This window comes from Acipenser ruthenus, chromosome 11, assembly GCF_902713425.1.
Source record: "Acipenser ruthenus chromosome 11, fAciRut3.2 maternal haplotype, whole genome shotgun sequence".
NCBI classification, from domain to species: Eukaryota; Metazoa; Chordata; class Actinopteri; order Acipenseriformes; family Acipenseridae; genus Acipenser; species Acipenser ruthenus.
The window spans coordinates 38122062-38142108 of record NC_081199.1 but is presented as its reverse complement, the minus strand read 5'-3'; the positions used below and the strand labels follow the sequence as shown (position 1 = coordinate 38142108).

At 37.0% G+C, this 20047-nt stretch overlaps 1 protein-coding gene across 2 annotated transcripts in view; it reads left to right on the top strand.

Moving 5' to 3' along the window:
- LOC117426936 (alpha-1,6-mannosylglycoprotein 6-beta-N-acetylglucosaminyltransferase A-like) overlaps positions 1-20047 on the top strand; it is an 84488-nt gene that overhangs the window by 39073 nt on the left and 25368 nt on the right. For both annotated transcript variants that reach the window (XM_034045188.3, XM_034925538.2), the window contains 8 exons: positions 1924-2000; positions 5769-5858; positions 7435-7506; positions 8622-8783; positions 9705-9874; positions 11662-11796; positions 14767-14900; positions 18903-19036. In XM_034045188.3, coding sequence (XP_033901079.1) covers positions 1924-2000; positions 5769-5858; positions 7435-7506; positions 8622-8783; positions 9705-9874; positions 11662-11796; positions 14767-14900; positions 18903-19036 — 974 coding nt within the window. The remainder of the gene's footprint in view (positions 1-1923; positions 2001-5768; positions 5859-7434; positions 7507-8621; positions 8784-9704; positions 9875-11661; positions 11797-14766; positions 14901-18902; positions 19037-20047) is intronic.

Sequence of the window (20047 nt, the reverse complement as noted above, 5' to 3'; positions counted from 1 at the left end):
TAAAGGCGTCTGCTAAATAAACAAATAATAATAATAATAATTAGTTCATAGTGGTTCAGTACCTGCATTATTCTGTGTAGCTTTTTTTCTCTGGTAGAGACTAAGGGATTTAGTTTGAGCCATTTTTCATTGATCTTTTGCAGGCATACTTAGCCGATGTGGGCTGCAAACTGTTATACAACACTATGATGAAAGCTGGGGAAAGCATGTATCTCTTTTTTTACTTGTGTATCATAGTCTGCCTTTAAAATACTGTTCCAATTTAACCTTTTACTCCTAATATAATTGAATGCCTGGTGGAAGTAATGCATCTTTTAATAGCACTGTCATCTAATTGGATTTGGCCGGTAAGACTGCTTCCCCTGTACTTCCTGAATCATTTAACATGTACAGTAAGTATCTCAGCCCTGATGCTGTGCTGCTAAATGTTGATGACACTGCCTTGTATAAGCATAAAGCTGCAAGCCACTAAGTATTTGTGAGGGTGTGCCGAGTGGCTGATATTATATCTCAGGCTGATCCCTCCCCCAGCAAAACCATTACTGTACAAATACCTGTAATAATTAAATGCATTAATCCCGAAATTATAATTATTATTATTATTATTATTATTATTATTATTATTATTATTATATACTCAATAATAATGCTTCACTTCACATTCATTTTAATATAAACTCAATCTTGCCTTTATTAAATTTACCAATATTAAAATAATAGGGTTAATGTCAGTTGAAGGGCCTTCCTTTTGGCCTGTCGCGCGTCAGCTGTCCTTCATTACAAAAGCTGAAATTGTTGCTATGCAAGATTGTACAGGGTCTATGTACATTGTCTATATTTTCTTTATTTTTCATATGATAAACTAAGTATTTTTAGTAAAACAAATAGCAATGCGGCCACCAGTAAGTGTTCAGGCACAGGAAATTAGCAGAAGAAATTAAGCCTGGCAAAGATTTTTATTTGGCAACAGTAAGAAATGTACCTACGATACGCCTCTCAAAGATGGCACATTGGATATGCACTTAAGTTTCTTTTCCCTCTGTTTACTGTCATGCTATGTATTTAATTTATAAACTTGTCATTTACATTTAAATACATTGGAGTTAAAACATGCATATTTAGACACAGTGCTATACTTTTAATCAGGCGCTTAGATGCTTATACAACATAAATAAAGCGATCACTAATTGACGTGCCTTCATGAATGCTTGCTGCGCAGTCATTTTCAGAACATTTTCTAGTTTTAATAAAATTAAAATGAATAACATGCTGTTTTAATAGCATTACAGTGGAATTTGTGTAATTATTTGTTTGCAAATGTCATTTGAATATTGTCAGAAAAATATCAGGAAAAAATATATTTGCTCTCTATTTTTGTTATTAAGTGGCGATCAGACATTGTATCATTGTAAGTGGTTATTTCTGACATGCATTAGTTGATTGGGTCGAGTGTAGTTTTGCAAAGTAAAGTATGATTGGATAGTCAGCTTTTCATGACCATTTAAACAATCCCCCATCCGTACTCGCATCTTGAGCCCCCTGTGGCCCCCCAAGGTTTGGACATTGCCTTATCTGGCCTGCCAGAGAATGTAATTGAGTACCACTGGTTTACAGTATTATTTAATACAATGGAAAAGGTTTGCATTTCGCAACAGGTTCTTGAATGTGCAGTAATTTAGTTGGAATCAAATGCGATTTAAATAAAACAAAACAATCCTTACTTAACTCCAGGAACCTGACTTCAGTTAAACAATCATTTTATTGGATTAACCACAGATGAAAGCATAACTGGCAAAAAGTACTTCAGCATGTTGGCATTTCGAAGTTGCCTGATTGGAGTTCATTAGTAATGTAGCACGAATGCTAATTCCATGTTGTATGCTTATTGTGTAAGCTAAACGCAATGGTTTTTTTTCTCTGCAGATCTCATTAATGGGGCCCAGGAACAGTGTGAACTGCCTCCCATGGATGGCTTTCCTCACTGCGAGGGCAAAGTGAAGGTAAGCCAGAAAACAGCGTCTCCTGCATGTCTTATCTCTGTTGAGAGCAGATTCTGTTTCTATTGATCGTGTCTCCTCCAGCCTACTACTCAGTTTTTAAATTAGCGGATGCTTAATTCCATCCAGCTAGATAATGTGGTGGCTAGATTATAAAGCTCTAAAAAAAAAAAAAAAAAAAAACAGCACAAAAAAGAAAATTCTGCTTGGCCAAAGCACGGCACACGAGTGCAATGAAAGACACCATGGTTAATTTCGTTTCATCAAAAAACAGTCTTTAATAAGTTTACCTTTTTGACCTCATTTTTCCATGACTCGGATTCAAGTCACGGCTGCAAAAGACTTGGACTCGACCTTGTGTGACTCGGACTTGAACATTTGGGCTCCGTGACTTGGAGATATTAATGACAAATCCTTTTTTTATTTTCTATTACACAAATAATATTATAGTTACTAGGAAACCTGTGCACAATAAAAACCCACCCAACAAAACATTATCCAATTACTGTTTAGCCCTGTTGTCTTTGCAGCCAGTTATAGTAAGAATAAGAAATTGGAAGCGATGTAGGTTACAGCGTACACCCCCCCCCCCCCCCCCACTCAAATCCAAGTGGCTGTAACACACCCCCACAAAAAACCCAGCTGCAGCTATCACAGACCAAGTTTTTTTTTTTTTCCTCTTTTGCATTAAGTTCTAGAAGGAATAAATGATGTGAGCATGGTAAACTAGCAAGTACTTATTTTTCTCTTTACTACTTTAAACCGTGTTCTAAGTTTAAGCACTGTAGAAATACATTTCTAAAACTGCATTCTTGAAAAATACAAAATTTAATTCTGAGTTTACTGAAAACAAAAACGAATGAAAAATAATAATCATATAAGTTATAATCATACTTTTAAAGCTTCTTAATGCATATCAGAAAGTCACTGTGTGATTAAGTATTCTGTGTTTTGCTTCTAATCTCCACTCATTTCCAGCACACGCCATCACTGTTTGCAGGCAAAGTCATTGAACTTAATACCACTTAATTTACCAAAATGAAAATGATTTATTATGGATACATTGGGTCTTTTTTTTTTTTTTGTTACTTGTGCAACTTTGCGGTGGACTTTTCGTGAATTGTTTTTTCATTTTAGAGAAATTAATTGTCTGTTGCCAGTTTAAGTTTGCAAAAAGAAAAATGTATAATTAATGGTCAATCTCTTTAGACAATAGGAAAATACCCATCACATCGCAATTGATTGCACATGTACCAAAATATGACATTGTACCACTTTCTGCCATTATATTGAGTCAAGTTGTGGAACGCATACCACATTCTGACAAAGTACCACTTTTTGACACTACACCGGCTCTCTAGTCCAGATCACAAGATCACAAAGTGAAAAACAACGTCCACAAACTTGAACTTGAAGCTTATCTATAAACTTCAGGTACATTCAAACAGTATTCCAATTCCGAAAGAAAAGAAGATGGTGACAGACATGTTGAGAAAGGCTTGCGAATAGAATAATCTAGCTAAAAAAAATAAAAATAAATAAAATTTGTATTTTTATTATTTGTGCATTTTTCCAGAGGCATATCAGACAACATTCGTTAGGAAAACTGTTCCCCCACTACTACCACTAGTTGAATGAAAATTGATTTGAGTTTGTTTCAAGGACTCAGACTCAGACTCAAGACTCAAAGTTAAGGACTCGGATTCGAATGATAGTGACTCGGACACAAAGTGTGGTGTATCAGGGTTCTCCCCAGGCCTTTTCAGCTGGACGGACGCCCGGCGAAGTGGCTGTTGCCGCCCAGCTGAAAAAAACAGATCCGCCCGTCTACTGTGCCTTTAACAATAAGGATTGATTACACTTCTAGCAGACTAGATCACTTGCACGTGGAAAAAAAAAATCTTGGAACCAAATGACAGCTGTGTTACATCTTGACACAACATCTAACCAATCGGAGAGTTGAAGGGGTGGGTTTTCTGTGTTAAGCGCTACGAGAGGCTAAAACCGTTAAAATTACTATTAAAAAAATAGATGATTATTTCCAAAGCAAAAATAGTGACAATGAATGCATGGTTTTCAAAATAAGCCTGTGATCGTAGCAATCCACCGCCTAATACTATATTTGTGGTGGCGACTTAAAAATATTACAATTATTTCCGGGTATTATCATTGTCCATTTTTTTGTTGTATTATTGTACTGCAAGGTAATATATAGTACATAATAGCTATACATATGCACAAAAAAAAAAAAAAAAGCGTAGTCCTTTTGTTGTGATATCGTAACAATGTGTACCCAGGTGCTTGTGAGAGATGTTGGGGGATTATATATATATAGAGGCTGTACGCCGTTAAGAAGAAAGGTGTGATGGGATATCAGCTGAACACGTGTTAGCTGATTTACAAATGCTTAAGTGCAGAGGTGCTGGATTATTAAACTCCAGTTTCATGCAACAGTTGTGATGGTGACCAAACGTGTGCGAGTACTGTTGTGTAAAAAAATTATTAAAATGAACAGCTGCATTCAAAAAATGTAGAACAGCGAAAAACAAAACTAGACATGCATTAACAAAATGCCCTGAAAACTTAACATAAAGAAAACAATTTAAATGAAGCAATAAACTCAGTCATATTAAGCTAAGAAGGAAGTGAAAAGGTTACCTTTTTTTTTGTGAACGCCAATAAACCTACGATATCTTTCCCCATTCAAATTGTAGGGCCTAAATAAGCACGGTAATTTACCATAGTAAAAAACAGTAATGAAAAAGAAATCAGATATAGTCAATGAAAGACAACACCTTATTCAAATTTTGTGTCATATTATATACTTAAGGTAAGGCAAGTTTTATTTTTCTGTTAAAAGTGCTCCCGGCTATAATGTTTTGCTGCCCGGCTGTACAGAATTCCTGGGGAGAACCCTGGTGAATATATACAAAACCGTTGTATGTTTGCAGATGTCAACCTAATAACAAACAGAATGCCTCACTGAAGTGTCACTGTTAATTACACCAATGTCAGCTTTTCTCCTTCATGCTGTTCTCCATATGGGCAGCTATACCTATTAAGAGTTTGACCTAACTGGAGAAACAATTAGAAATTAAATACATCTTTCCCTAATGCTGTTTATCTGTAGTAAACGGGGGTATAAACTGTAAAATTAGAAATACCAGTGATAGCATACACGTTTGTGTAAATGGACTGTCCATCACGAGACTGAGAACATATGAAATAAACGTGTATCGATTCACTGGCTGTCAGTAATCACTGTGGGCTGCTTACAGCAGATGTCAAAGTCATTGATAAGCAGTTAGGGTTCAGGCAGCTAGCTCTCTGATGCTGTCAATTGTACAGTAAAACCTATTCACTCTAATTAATTAATCTTACTTTATGACATTTGAATGGATAGGCCCACATAAATATGGCCTTTTATCTTGGTTGAGGGAGGTATTTATCAGTTCCATAAATGCAATAAAAAGCAATAATGAATTCAATTTAAAAACATATTTCTTTATATTACATGCAATCTGTGTATTGTATTTACATTCGCCCATGAATAGGATTTTGTGTGGTATTTCACAGTGGCCCTCTTTTTACCTCCAGCATGTTTAGTCCTAAGAGGGCAGCCTGATAAACATGTAGGGGAGTTATATTAGTGTCTCCCTGATGGACCTGATAAATGATTGATGTTTTTATTTCCTGTCACTAGTCATTCATAATATTACTCTCATGGCATTAATGAAGTCTAACTCTATGCCCATCTCTTGCTCCCTGCAGTGGATGAAGGACATGTGGCAGTCAGACTCGTGTTATAGCAGCTATGGTGTGGACGGGTCCACCTGTTCTTTCTTTATTTATCTCAGTGAGGTAAGTTACACTGCTTGTTTTGTAGCGGCAAAATAAGCTGTAGTATAAAATGCAATTTTTTATTTAGAAAAACATTGTATAATTGACGCCTGGGAAACCAAAGCCAGTGTTCTTTTTTGAGAAATGACTGTTGCATCTCTTAATTATACTTGCAGAGTTACAGAAAAAAAAAAAATCTATTATATCGTGTTTGCAAAGATAAATGCAACACAGCGTCCCTCCTATCTCCAGTGAATTAGCCAAGGACACACCATGCTGTATGCACTGATTTAGAAAATCTGCAGAAAATTAACGAAAGCCTTCAGTTGCAGTGAAATATACAGTAGCAGCCAATCGTTTATGGAGACAGAAAGCTGCCATTAACCTTGAGGCAGGACCAGATTGAACTCCAACATACTTAATCTAGGGTTTAACTTTCAACACCAAAGGTTAAAGGGTTAAATGTTTGTGGATGTAAGCGTGGAAAGAAATTCTAATTCAGGATGCAGATGGAGGTTTATGGGCTGTGTTGGTTGCCAAAGATAACTGTCCTATGGTATCATGAAATGCAAAAAAGGTAATTTGGCTATTCAACATGTTGGTGAGAAACTGAATGATGGTTCCTAATTGATAATGTAGACTTTTCAACAGGAAATTGTTCTCCAGAGAAAGGGAACTATATGAAACTTGTATGTCTTGTGGGATCTGAACCTGAGAATCAATTTAAAAGTGCTGCACAGCCCAATTTCACTAGACAATTGCCAACATCTAACTTGTGAAATTTTATTAGAAAAACAGAAATACATCAGAATTCATATTAAAATGTAAATTAAAAATGAGCATATTTTTATTAAGAAAGCATTTCCTTTGATATCTTCACAGCTAGCACAGCTGTTTATTAAATCTTATTGTCTCACTGATGCATTTTAGGATCTCAGATTACTTTCCTTTTTAATTTCTTTGGTACCACAATTTTTTTACAGCGCATATTCTATTGTAAAAAATATCATGTGTGCCATTTGAAAACTTAAATCTTTTGATTAAATCACAGAGCTGGACATTTTTGTTTTGTTTTGTAATTTTGTTTTGGAATACTTTGAGTGAAGGTTTGCTCTATTGCAAATTACATCTGATGATGCATAAATAGTTAATTCTGTTGATACTATCTTCTGCTGAATTTAAAATAAAACCTGTCGGCTCCACAGCTCTGCACTGTGCAAGGCTTTCAGTCAGATGAAAGCAAGGGCACTTTCAAGCTTGACATTTTTCCATTATTATGAAGTATCCCTCCATGACCTGATGCAGGCATAGTGAATCATTTAGTTATAGGGTATTTGTATTCATGTGTATTTCTTGTTTGCATTTTCATAAGTACTAAATATGCTGTTTTGCATGTCTCCTAATTGACATACAGATTCTTAAAATACATTTTTATTATTTACACCAACTAGCTTTAAAACAATACTGGTTTAGTATTAAACTGGGACACACTCCAGTTTATCCAGCATTGCATTTTAGTTATATTTCCTCTGTCCTCGAATAAGATATTTACCAGCTCTTGTACGTATTCTGAATTTTTTGCTTAATTTACAACCAGGTTGAAAACTGGTGTCCTCGTCTTCCATGGAGGGCAAAAAATCCCAATGAAGACTCTGACCAAATGGAAAAGGTAAGCTGCAGAACACCTCCAGTACAGTTTGCACTGCACAATAACTCCTCTTCAGCCAGTCGCAGAGTAGCTTCATCTATAGCAGATTTGGTTACGTACTGAGGGAATGATGTACAATGCGGCTCAGAAGGACACATCATTCAAATAGAGTTGGCTGTCGAAGTGCAGTCTTTTAAATTGCTTGTTAGCAATATGTATGTGTATTAAATGATATCTATTGGCAGTTTCTAGTTTAAGGGTTTGTTATAAACTGTAAATTATCCATCTATAAATGTTATAACGTGATAAAAACAATATTATATAGTTAACAGTAATAGGCTACAGCAATACAGTGTTAAAGAGCATTTAACCAAGGCCTTTAAAAAAAACAAAAAAAAAAAAAACAGCAAGAACTTCCTTTTCTAAACTGACAATGCTTTACACTAGGAATGTTTCATTAGAAAGTTGTAATAAACTGTTGTTCTTGGTTAATTGTCAAAAGCTTTTAATAACCGTTTATAAACATTCCACCAGATAATTATTGTTAATATTGTCAGTCAAACAGTTGCAGACATTTATACCATGCAACAGTTCAGAGGATCCACAATTTTTTTAATTAAAAAAAATAATAATATTTGTTGCCTCGAAGGTATCTCCTTGACTTTGTTGTACAATAAAATTAATTGTAAATCCTAGGAGATGGTAAGTGACTGTACTTGTTACACCTTTACAAATATATATATATATATAATTTCCATTGCCCTTTGATACAGTAATTGTGTGTGGATCTTTTCAACTATACGGTACAAATGTTTGCATTTGTTTGAAAATGAACAATGATTTTCTGTCACGATGATATTTTAGAAACAGTTTTTCAATTATTCAGTTGTTAATGGGTCTTTATTCACTTTGTCGATGGAAGGACTGTAATATCACTCATTATTTATTACCATATGAAACACAGGCCTAGTACCTCGTAGTAGGTACCTGGTATTCACTGCAGAGCCCTTGGTTAATAGTACACAGTTCAGCCAGCGATGAGCTAGTTTCTCTTCTAAGTCTAAAAATCGACCCTGTTCTTCAATGGAAGGCCACTTGGATTCTCTCTCACCGCCTGCTCCTTGTCCTCCCTGCAGTCTGAAATCCGGACGGGTTTGGAGGAGCTGTACAGAATGATGTCCAGGCGTGAGGAGTTCCGCTGGATGATTCTGCGGATAAAGAGAATGGCAGATGCCTGGATGGGTGCCATCCGATCCCTGGCTGAGAAGCAGAACCTTGTGAAGCACAAGCGGAAGAAGGTGATGCTCCTCATTTACTTCATTCATTGAATTGTTACTGTCTGCTCATGTGTGAGATAACCCCAGACCCACTGGCTGTGTGCTTGCTTTGGCTGCGTCAGGTTTTATAGATCTTTGTTTCTAGGAGCCTGATAATGATCGTGGTGGTGGTGGTGGTGATGATGATGATGATGACAGCTAACTGGTGTTAAGCCACAGTATCAGATTCAGACACTCGTATCTGTCAGATCACTATATATTTTCAAGAGGCATATCAATTGCATAAGGCAGAAATTAAGATGGTCTAAGTCAAAAATATTCAAAGCACCATTTGTAAACCCTGGAGTGTTTGCAAAACTCCCCATCGATCACTGCATACAACACTTTCTGTGTGGGAATGATGTATATTGTTTTACTGTTCATCTTAAAATGTAATTTTAATTAAATTTTGCAAGATAACCAGTGCAACAAAATATATTTTATTTAATTTCACTATCCACACAAATGTATTGCATGAAAGGTACGGTATCTTGATTAATAGTTTTTACTGCATGTTCTTGAAATATATTAGACATTTCTTTGACAGACATTTTGACTAGAAGTGAAGACATTGAGTAAGACTTCTAGTTTTAGACGTTTGTCAAATAATTGTATTTATACATATTCTACCATTGATTGTTTTTTGTAGTTATGGATGTAGACTTTGAAATAGAAACAATAGTTTTGATACACTATTCAATATTGGGGTAATACTGTTAAATAAAGTCTAATGCACGGCTTCAGGTTTTGTATTGGGAGCCTCATGTAAAGATTTGCTGACTGTTGGAGTAATGAGCAAATGTATTTAATGTTTCCCCATACAGTGGATTAAAGTGATGTGCAGTGTAATTACCTGAATTCACAAAGAAACTGTTAATATGAGTTATTTTTTCTTTCTTCCAGATACTCGTTCACCTGGGTCTCTTGACAAAGGAATCAGGTTTCAAGATTGCAGAGAATGCATTCAGTGGTGGCCCCCTCGGTGAACTGGTACAGTGGAGTGACTTAATTACAACCCTCTACCTACTGGGCCATGACGTCCGGATTTCAGCATCACTGGCTGAGCTGAAGGAGTAAGCATATTCATTTCAGTTTACCGAGTTGTCTAGTACAGTAAGTAAAAGAAACATGTTAGAATTTTACATGCTTTTAAATGGAGCGAGGAATTTAATGAAAGACAAACACATTATAAAAGCTTTGGCATTTTATTTTCAAATACGGTTTATTATTTGTTAATGAACGCTGTTCGTTTTAGCTTGCCTTTTTAACGCCCAGATTACTTTGCCCTCTTGGGAAAATAACTGAGAATAGCAAGAAGCTGATGAGACAGTGGTGCCAGGGCAGGTGCTGAAAGCCTGTCAGATGGCAAACCTTGACGGCTGTGTTTCTGTTGAAACCTCTTTGATCCTGAAGTGCCTAAGAAAGACTTCAATCAAAGTGGCAGCTTGGCACTGATGTGAAAGATTGGTGTCTAAATAAATTACACACACTTGGCAAAGCAACATTAGCCCATTATTTTTCAGTGGGCCTAGAATTCATGTTTTTATTGCTATCAGTAAAAAGCAAGGAGTTAAGCCACAGTTAATGAAATATAAATATGGACACTGTGTGTACAGAAATTATTTACATTATGACAAAATGCATTTGCATAGTGCAACGTAATACACTTATTGGCCTTGCCTCTCAAGTTTGGCTTCCAAGGCCAATTTGGCCTGTGGTATTTAAATGCATTTTCTGTTTATATGTATGGATTTTTTTATTTTTTTTTTGAAAATTAGTAGAGAATAAACTTTTTGTTTGTCATATCAATTATGCAAAATGATGACAGAGCTGGAGTGTGTGCACAGATGCCATCCTTAATTAAGCGATCTGTTCAAACTGCTTTAACCGTAAAGATGAAACCAAAATAAAAGTGCAAGGGGGAACAGTGATATTTATCAAACTTCTCCACACATGGAGGCCTGTGTCTTTACCAGGTGTAAGATTATCCATGTGGTCACCAAAGGAGGCCAGCCATGACGCCCTAACTGAGAGAACAAGATCCCAAATCTTCACATGGTTCGAAGCCTGACCTAAATTAATATGCACTACCATGTCAGTAGCACAGATGGTGGTTACCTGATGGTACGACTGAAAAAAACAACCCAGAGAATATTGCATCTGAAAAGCAGTATCCCTCAGGAATGATTCAAATTGGAAAAGTGTAACATATGTCTCGATCAAGCCAATACAGTATAACATTCGTACAGTGCCCCAGTTAAACTGGAAAGTTTGGTTTCCTCTGGGACATTCCTTAGAAGAGTGCAGTTAAACTGATTGTCATGCATACAAGTTTCAAGGCAACTTATTACCTTTTGGTTTAATAATTAATAGATGGCACTCTATCTGTAAAGTCTTGAGCTATAAACGAAAGGAAAGAGATGAGGACATTTTATACTTTTATACTGTGCTTCAGCCTATCTGGTACCAATACAAAGAAGAAAAAGTACTCAAACCAATATCAGGTAGTTGGTTCTGGTTGAAAGTATTTAGAAATGGATCTATAGGCATCACAGGAATGGATCAACAGGGTCTGTTGTAGATGAACAGAACAGAGTGGAATCCTCCCATTTAATCACAAGGCACAGTGAAAAAGCAAGGAATATGCAGCACTGTTTACCATACAGCATTGCTTACACGCGTCTCGTGCGCTCCCATTAAGGAATGCTTAAGCGCTAATGTTCTTTTCCCAGTGTATTCACCCACCCCCACCCCGAACACACTCATTCTGTAGTTTAAATAAATGTGTCCTTTGGTTCATAAATTATTCAGCGTGCCTGGCTGTGTTTTTCATCATCACTTCATGTTTTCCCCTCTGCAGGATCATGAGAAAGGTAGTTGGCAACAAGTCTGGCTGCCCAACCAAGGGTGATAAAGTGGTGGAGCTGATTTACATCGATATTGTTGGGCTCGCTCAGTTCAAGAAGACGCTTGGTCCTTCCTGGGTGCATTACCAGTAAGTGTTGCTCACCTTCTCCCTGTATCACAGTAACCTATTGCATAGTAATTTTTTTCTGTTTTGTTTCTGCTAGAATGCAGCCAAGTTATTTGTTCTTTTCTGTGTGACTTAATCCTTAAATGGGCGATGCTTCCTTTCCAATGATATCTGTACATGGCATTCTGTAAAGTTTGGTGGCCATCAGCCAATCAGCATTGAATTTCCTGTACAGTACACCCTCGCTATAACGAACCTGTTGGGGTCCAAGCCTTTTGTTCGTTATATCGAGGGGTTCGTTATAGCGAAAGGACCATCAAAATGAAGGATAAACTGTTGGAGTAAGTTAATGAGATGAGATTGTGAATAAAAGGGTGTACTGTATTTAGCTGGTGTCAGTGAAATATATTATAAATAATTGGTTAAAACTAACTGGTGTAGATCTAATGACAAGTTGAGACTGCAAGCATCACCGTTAATGGTGTAACTTGTATAATAAACCCATTGCTTCTTGTTCTTGCCTTCTAAGCTCTGCTTGATTTTAAAATGGGTTGATTCCAAATCCTTGTCTGCCCCCCTGTTTTAGACAGACATACACAGTACTGTATTTGGTAGTGAGTGCAGTAAAGTGGTAATTAGCCAGAAGAGGATTAACATATATTTGCATTTTAAATTCTGCTTTCGTTTTGGGTAAGTTCCAGCTTCATTTATGTTCAACCCCACCTTCCCAGCCAAAGTGTTAAATGTGCGGGGGGGGGGGGGGGGGGGGGGGGTTGACACTTTTTAGTAGTAACACTTCTGGTTCTTGGGTGGTCTGAATTACAGCTACTGTACAGCGTGGGTATAGATGCATATATTCCGCAGCGTTCCTGTCGATATCTGTTAGAATACCATTCCATTCATCATGCAGTGTACAATTGTGTCAGGGATGTTGGCACTTATGGGCTCTGGTGGATTCCACTGTCCAGCTCCTCCTATAGCAATACAATCAGATTGAGATCTGGGGACCGTGCAGGCTGTGGCAAGTGTTTTATTCCATATTGGAATGCACCAGCAAATCTTGGGGGTAACTCCCAATAAAGTGGTCGGACCCCTTCTATACATATTGTATAAACAAGTGCAAATTTGTGCAATGTAGTAGAATTACAAGGCAGATTATCCTTTGGTTGATAAGTCGTGTAGTGTTATAGTATTTATGTCAAATTAAACAGATGAGTTAATGAACCACTATAGAGGGGGCTGTTTCTGTTGGTCTAACAATCTGGACATTGATCAATTGAATGCAGGATTATTCTTAATGAAAATCTATACAACATACCCTCTGTCTGATAGCGGATATTGTAGATGCAATGATAACTGTAATTGCAATCCTTGCATTGAACATCCCTGGTTGTCATAGCTCATTAGAGCAGCTGGCTTTCAGTGGCCTGTTTTCAATAGAACAATTGAATATTTCATGTTCCTTAAATTTCTTGGGTTGTAATAAATTTCCGGTTATGGTACATTGGTTTTTCACTATTGCTGAGATGTCAGCAGCCCTTTATTAAACTGTGTTAGTTTAGCGTTTTCAAATGCAAAGAAATCTAAGAAAACTATTTACATTTCTGGCAATGTTAAAATTACAGAGAGAAAGCTCAAATCTACTTCAAACCTTGTCTCCCTATTTATGCTTTTATTTTAAAAGGATTTACCATTTTAACTCTTGAATTTGCTAACCCCCCACCACTTCTCAAATAGACCATTAAAAGTGTTAGCCCCATAAAACAACCTTTAAACATATTTTTGAATGTCTGGTCATTGAACAAAAGTCACTTACTTATTCAACCATTAAATCATTTTTACCCAAAATTCAAGGCTTGATGACTTATACCTGAACATGCTTCACAGTAAAGTGTACAGAAGGTCAGGGTTTAACAGTACTGTGTAATTTGATCCATTTTCTCCAAGATGACCTCTTGAACCATTACTTTTATTTATTTATTTATTTATACAGGAATTTAACCCATTGAGACCTAGGTCTCATTTACCAGGGGGTCCTTTCATGTGTATAGATTCCGGTATGTTTGGGATCGAACTATTTGAGATACTTTTAGTGATATCACTATGGTAAAGGTGTTATAAATCTAAATGGGTTATGTGGGACAGTGAATAAATTGTTCAGAGAATTAGAGTTGTCAACTGTATTAGTCATTTTTTAAAAAATAATGAGAGCCGTCAAAATACTGTTTGGTTTCTGTGTCCAAAGACGTAAATCATCCAGTTGAAATTAATTAATTCCCTAAGGCAAAGAATATGGAGATATGTACCTGTTTGTAATGTTTAATATGTGTATTGTCTGACATTCACATTTCAAACTGGTCTAATTTAACATCTGTACCTTCAAACACAAGTCATCTGGATGCTCTGAATGCTAAACTCTTTCCAGGGAAATTAAAGGAGCCCCACCACATTAGAACAGTGTGGTTTTCAGTTTATTGTGAACTGTAAAAATACATAATGTATTTATTATTATTATGAATGCTATAATTTATTTATTTATTTATTATTATTATTATTAGCTTTTAGAATTAGGTGTTTACTCTGACTTTCTAGTTTCTAAACTGCCTCCGAGTCAGTTTCTAGAAAGAAGAGTAAAAACAGTGTCCCTGCAATGCAACTGGTAACTCTATTTAATAAGATACTGTCTTGTTTGCTGTATACTGTATGTCCTAGTCTTGTTTTTTGCAGTTAAAGGTTCTGCATATATGGCATATCTTAGAATAATTATGAAAACCCTGCATGGTATTTGAGAATCAGTCATGAGGACAGGAGCCGCATGCTTTTAATGTGTTTACAAAGCCTTATTCATGCTTCCTGTATTTTACTGTGAACCAGTATGACCAGTGTACTGTATCTTCAACCCCAGCCCAACTGAAGTCATTCACAAAAGAGTCTTTGAAATGAATTATTGCATGTAGGAGTTCACATTTGATCACGTCTTCCTCTTTTTAGGTGTATGCTTCGTGTGTTGGATTCATTTGGCACGGAACCAGAGTTCAACCACGCTCAATATGCACAGTCGAAGGGACATAAGACCCCATGGGGGAAGTGGAATCTGAATCCCCAGCAGTTCAACACCATGTTTCGTGAGTGAATCTATTCTGCATCACCAGCCAGTCCATCTCTAAAAACAAAAACCTTCAGCTTTTACATAGTCACTGTAAAAAAAAGGAAAAGGCACAGTAACCTGTATTGATAACCAGTGTGACAGTCTGGGAATTTTTAAAAAGCCCTTATAACATTGTTAATTGATTTTGCATGTTGAATAATTACAGAAACCATTCCAATAATATTGTGATATTTTAAAGTAGGTACTATCTGAATGATTAAATATGATTAATGTAGGTCCTGCACATCCAAATAATGTCTGATGTATTGATTATGGCAAAATAACATTGTAACATACTTTCCCTTCTGTGTGTCAGAGGTTGAGGTATCTGTCCCGCAGTGTTATCTGTATGTGTGAATCTGCTATTTCCACGGTAGGAACTATTTTCTAGAAGGGTGCTCTAATAAAGTGCATACTTGAACCAAAATACACCAGGAAACAGGTCCTCCACAGCCATTTCCCCTGCTTGTCAGCAATCTCATGATAATGAATGTCCGTCTTTGTACTTCAGACTGCATGTATTAGAAAATAGCCTGGACTCCACAGAACTTATTATCATTATAGTATATGAATGAAGACTGTTGCTATGAAAATCAAGCTGTTTATGCAGTTTGACCCTAGAATTTATTCTGATCCTTGCTATATTGCTACTGTAATCTTTGAGATAATGGGAGGATAAAGTGCCTTCAGTTATGATTCATTGTTGTTTTATATAGCCCCCTACAGTCGTGCTGTGAATTTCTGTTTCCCCATCACTCAATTGATTTTATACTCAAGGTGCAGGTAAAGGGCAGGTTTAGATCCAGTAGAATGCATCTGATAGAAATGAAATATATTTATGGATTTATCAAAGGGCAGTGGTTTACTTTGTATGAGTAACGCAACATTGTTTAGTAGAATACTGTATAGGTGGAACTGTAACATTTCTCTTTGATGTTGCTGGGAGGGTTTCATACTCACGTGACTTCTGTATCTTGATGCCCTGCATTATTTTCTGTTTCATATGCTGTTTGAATCTGAGATGCTAAATTAATCTCAAGAATCTGCCTTTTTTAAAGCCTTTTTCTTGTCACAATCCTACAAACATGTATACATACTTGGCATACTAATATATATCATATGTCAGTGATTGTTTCAAAATAAATTGCATTAAGTAGATGATGAAACAATGAGCTAAGTGACCTGTAATATAATCCTGGAAGGGCTTATCCAGCAGTGGAGCCAGGATTTAGAGAACGCTCATTAGCACATGTGTTATGAATACGTGGAAAGCAGAAGTCTCTTCCAGGGCAGGCGTGTTATTACTGGTAAATAACTATTTCAGATTGTAACTGCTGCCACAGGGAGCAGTTAATTACCAGAGATGATATGCGATACATTGGTGATGGCTAAACTGTGAGTTTAATAGACCATCCCTTTTTGTTTCCCCATCTGTTTCACCACAAACGATGGAGGACTAATGGGTGGGTATGACATAGGCCACCTAATCTGATGCTTAGAAAAATAAATATTCGTTAACATCTGTAAAGCGACTGGACCTGTGTCTGTCACCTCATGCTAAAGGTGTGGAACTCTCAACAGCTCAGTCCATGGGATCAGATAGACTGACTAATCCAAAGCAGCATTTGAACTGTGACCTTGCAGCTTGGAGGGATTCTTACCAATGAGCTACTGCCAGCTGTGTAACTGATTTACTTGCACTAGTTTGTTTTAGTAAGTTATGTTTCAAATACCCTGGTTAGATATCCCCTTGTGCCATACAAAATGATCACAGTGTCTCGAGTTTGTGAAAGGAAAATCACACTTTCATAGAGAGATATGCAGTATTATGAGCTTGATTGTTGGATTGTTACTGCGTTGTAGTTTTTAAAGCAGTCCTCAATAAGAGTATACTTTGCTTAATGATTTGATTTATAGTATATCTAAGCTATTTGATTATAAAAACAAGGAAGTCATACAGAATAACATCTGTTCCACATGCATATTATTTCTTTATCTGCCAGATGGGGAATTTCTTTGTACAAATTAATAACACTGGTGAAAACAAATGTCACAGCCTGATGCATTCTATTAGGTAAAAGTACTGTGAAAGCTGTGTTCAAAACTGATTTTGTTGCCAACATTTATTTGTCAGTGTAGTATTTTGTGTACAACAACCGATCTATAAAATGGCCGATTACATCTCATTACTGAAGCTCACAGGTCACCTCTGCATTGGATACATGCAAAAATAAGTCGTCTGCAGGTCCCAACTTGACCATACAGGATTTTTCTGGTATGGAGCCATGCTGATATGGAGGCTTCTGTCCAGTCCTCTAATGCAAAGAGGAAATTAACTGCAAAGCTGTTGTGCTATTTAGTCCAGTTTGTGACCAAATGGTTTTCCATCCCAAAATAAAACTACAAATCTGAACAAATTGCCTGCCATTCAAACACATTGCTTAACAGTAAGATTTTATTTTAGTTACCTGATTGTTCACTACTTATCCAGTTGTGGAAAAATGATTGTATTGTTTTGACTGGTGTAACCCTCTATAACAGATATTGTAGTTTAGCAAAATGTTAGAGAGATTATTATTAACTGCATATTTAACACATATTGGTGGTTTTATTCAGGAGCAGGCTGGTGCTCAGTGTGCTACAGACCTGTGCTTGAAGGCATGTAAAGACAAACAAAATGATACAATTATACTAGCATCTCTCTTGCAGGGGATAAGTATGTTCTGTTTCTAAGTAGAATAACTTAATATGATATAATATGTAGATGTTCTCCTTTTGAAACAGAACTACCGTGAGCAGAACAGGACAGTGTAGAAATAAGGAATGTCCAGAAGACATTACCACAAGCTTCTAGACCTCTGAGACCTCTGGCGAGAACAGAGAAGCTGTGGAAAACGTATTAATGTAGCAAGCATCCCAGCACTTTCCAAACAGCTAATAATGAGTGTCACTATGCCAATGTGATATATTCTTGAAACAGAGCTGTTCATCAATCCCTTTCCCCTTCAGCCACAGAAGGGGTTCACCTCGTGGGCATTTGTTTTGTTCAAGGGCCAGGAGAGCCTAGGTTTGAGCACTTATATTTATTATAAATTACAGAAATAAATGACCTGTGGTTTTGTAGATGTTAGTACATCTAAAGCCCCTTTCACACTGGCATGATCTACCCGGGTCAGAATCTACCCGGGCAGGACTCGGTGTCATGCGGGTCGGGTAGGCGATTTCACACTGCTTTTGATAAAGCAGGGTTGACCTGGGTGACAGACGCAAGTAAACAATGCGCCTATCAATGCCCCGGAAGCAGCTTTGCATTTTTCAGTGTTCAATTACCCGGCAGTACAGATTACATTTTGCAGTGCAATTTTGTTCTTAATTTATTTATTTATTTTTACTGAAGACTTGGAGATCAATTTCTCCATTGCACCCTCCTGTGCACATATGTTGCTCATTGACAGAGTATTTTTTATATCCCGCTTCTGCCATTGATTTAAATGAGCGATGGATTTAGAGGAATGATCCAGATGGGAAATTGGGATTATTACACATTGTGTTGAAGATGAAATGTCTTATTCAGATGTCGGATTTATAATATTACTAAGCTACCAGTTAGGTTTTAGAAAATAAACGGTGGACCCCAAAGCCATTTTAATCCAGGTGACTAATATTCATTTTGATATCAAGAAGAATTTAATAACGACACCAGTGAAAATCACAGTGGGCAAGCTGCGTTGTGTCATATAGAAATGGGTGGTTATAAAAGCAGATAAACTGTTGTCCGTGCTTTCAAAGGTTTAATGTATGGAATGGCAATTCAGGCAAGTTGTTATTACCCACATGGCTGTGATCACAGAAAAAAAAACTAAGAATTTCCTGTGTATTTTTATATTCTAATGTACAGGACAAAAAACAGTCAACATATTCAGTGACTAGTAAAAGATATGGTTTTGAATATGGTGTGTCATTTGTCTTCTGCCTACAGCGCACACACCAGACAACAGCTTTCTTGGATTTGTGGTGGAGCAGCACCTCAATGCCAGTGACATAAAGCATATTGATGACATCAAAAGGCAAAATCAATCCCTTGTGTATGGAAAAGTGGCTAACTTCTGGAAGGTAAGCGGAACTCTTTTTTTTATTTAATTTTTTTTTTTTTTTTTTTTTTTTTTTAAATAAAGAAATCTAGTGCCTTGTTTCCACTGCCTTTCCCCAGGTGTAGCTGAGCTGGACGGTCTGTGCGAGGTGTAGTTAAAGATGGCTGTCTGCGTTCCAGTGTACTTTTGTCAGGTATAGCTGACTGAGGTAGCAGTAGTGTGGCAGTAAAAGGTCTTGTTCGATTGTGGGATTGATTGAATATATACAAACTTGCGAAGATGAACGAGGTTGAGTAAACATTTGTGGCTGTTTTTATTAATTAGGTTGCATCACGCAAGAGAAATGCAGTGGAGAACAGCCCCAACCGTCTCTTTAGCACACGCCTTTCGATGACGTACTTTCGTACAGCACGGGTTGGCCCCATTGGTTATGAGATATGAAACTGTACTGTCTAGGGTGTAGCTGAGCGTCGGTGGAAGCACCCTCCAGCTACACCTCGCCCAGACCGCCCAGCTCAGCTATGCCTGGGGAAAGGCAGTGGAAACTAATCTCTGTCTAAAGTTATTCATTAAGGGTTATTACAGGATTTGGTTATGACAAGGGGACTACAGAATTGTGGTTGTGATACAGTTGTCATATTTTTAGAAGAAAAAACTGAGGCTACATTGAATGTACATTTCCCTAGCTAAAAATAGTATTCCTGATTTATAACAGCCCTTTTATGTGCATCAGAAGTGCCCTAGTATCCCCCTTCTTACCTGTGCCCTGAGTCCTCCACACAGCTGTTGGCTCAAGCTATTATAACTGTAATCCTCTTAAGCAGTCTATCCCTATCCTCATCTATGCCAGGTCAGCAGATCAGCCTTCTTATTGACCTCACAATAAATGGGTGCAGAGTTACGGTTCTGGTGGTGACAACAATACAAGCTTGACTAGTACTTCATGTTTACCAAGCACTGTATAGCGATCCCTCTGCACTTGGATGGCAAAACAAACGAGCATCTACCCAGAAGCACAGTTGAAAAGACGCTG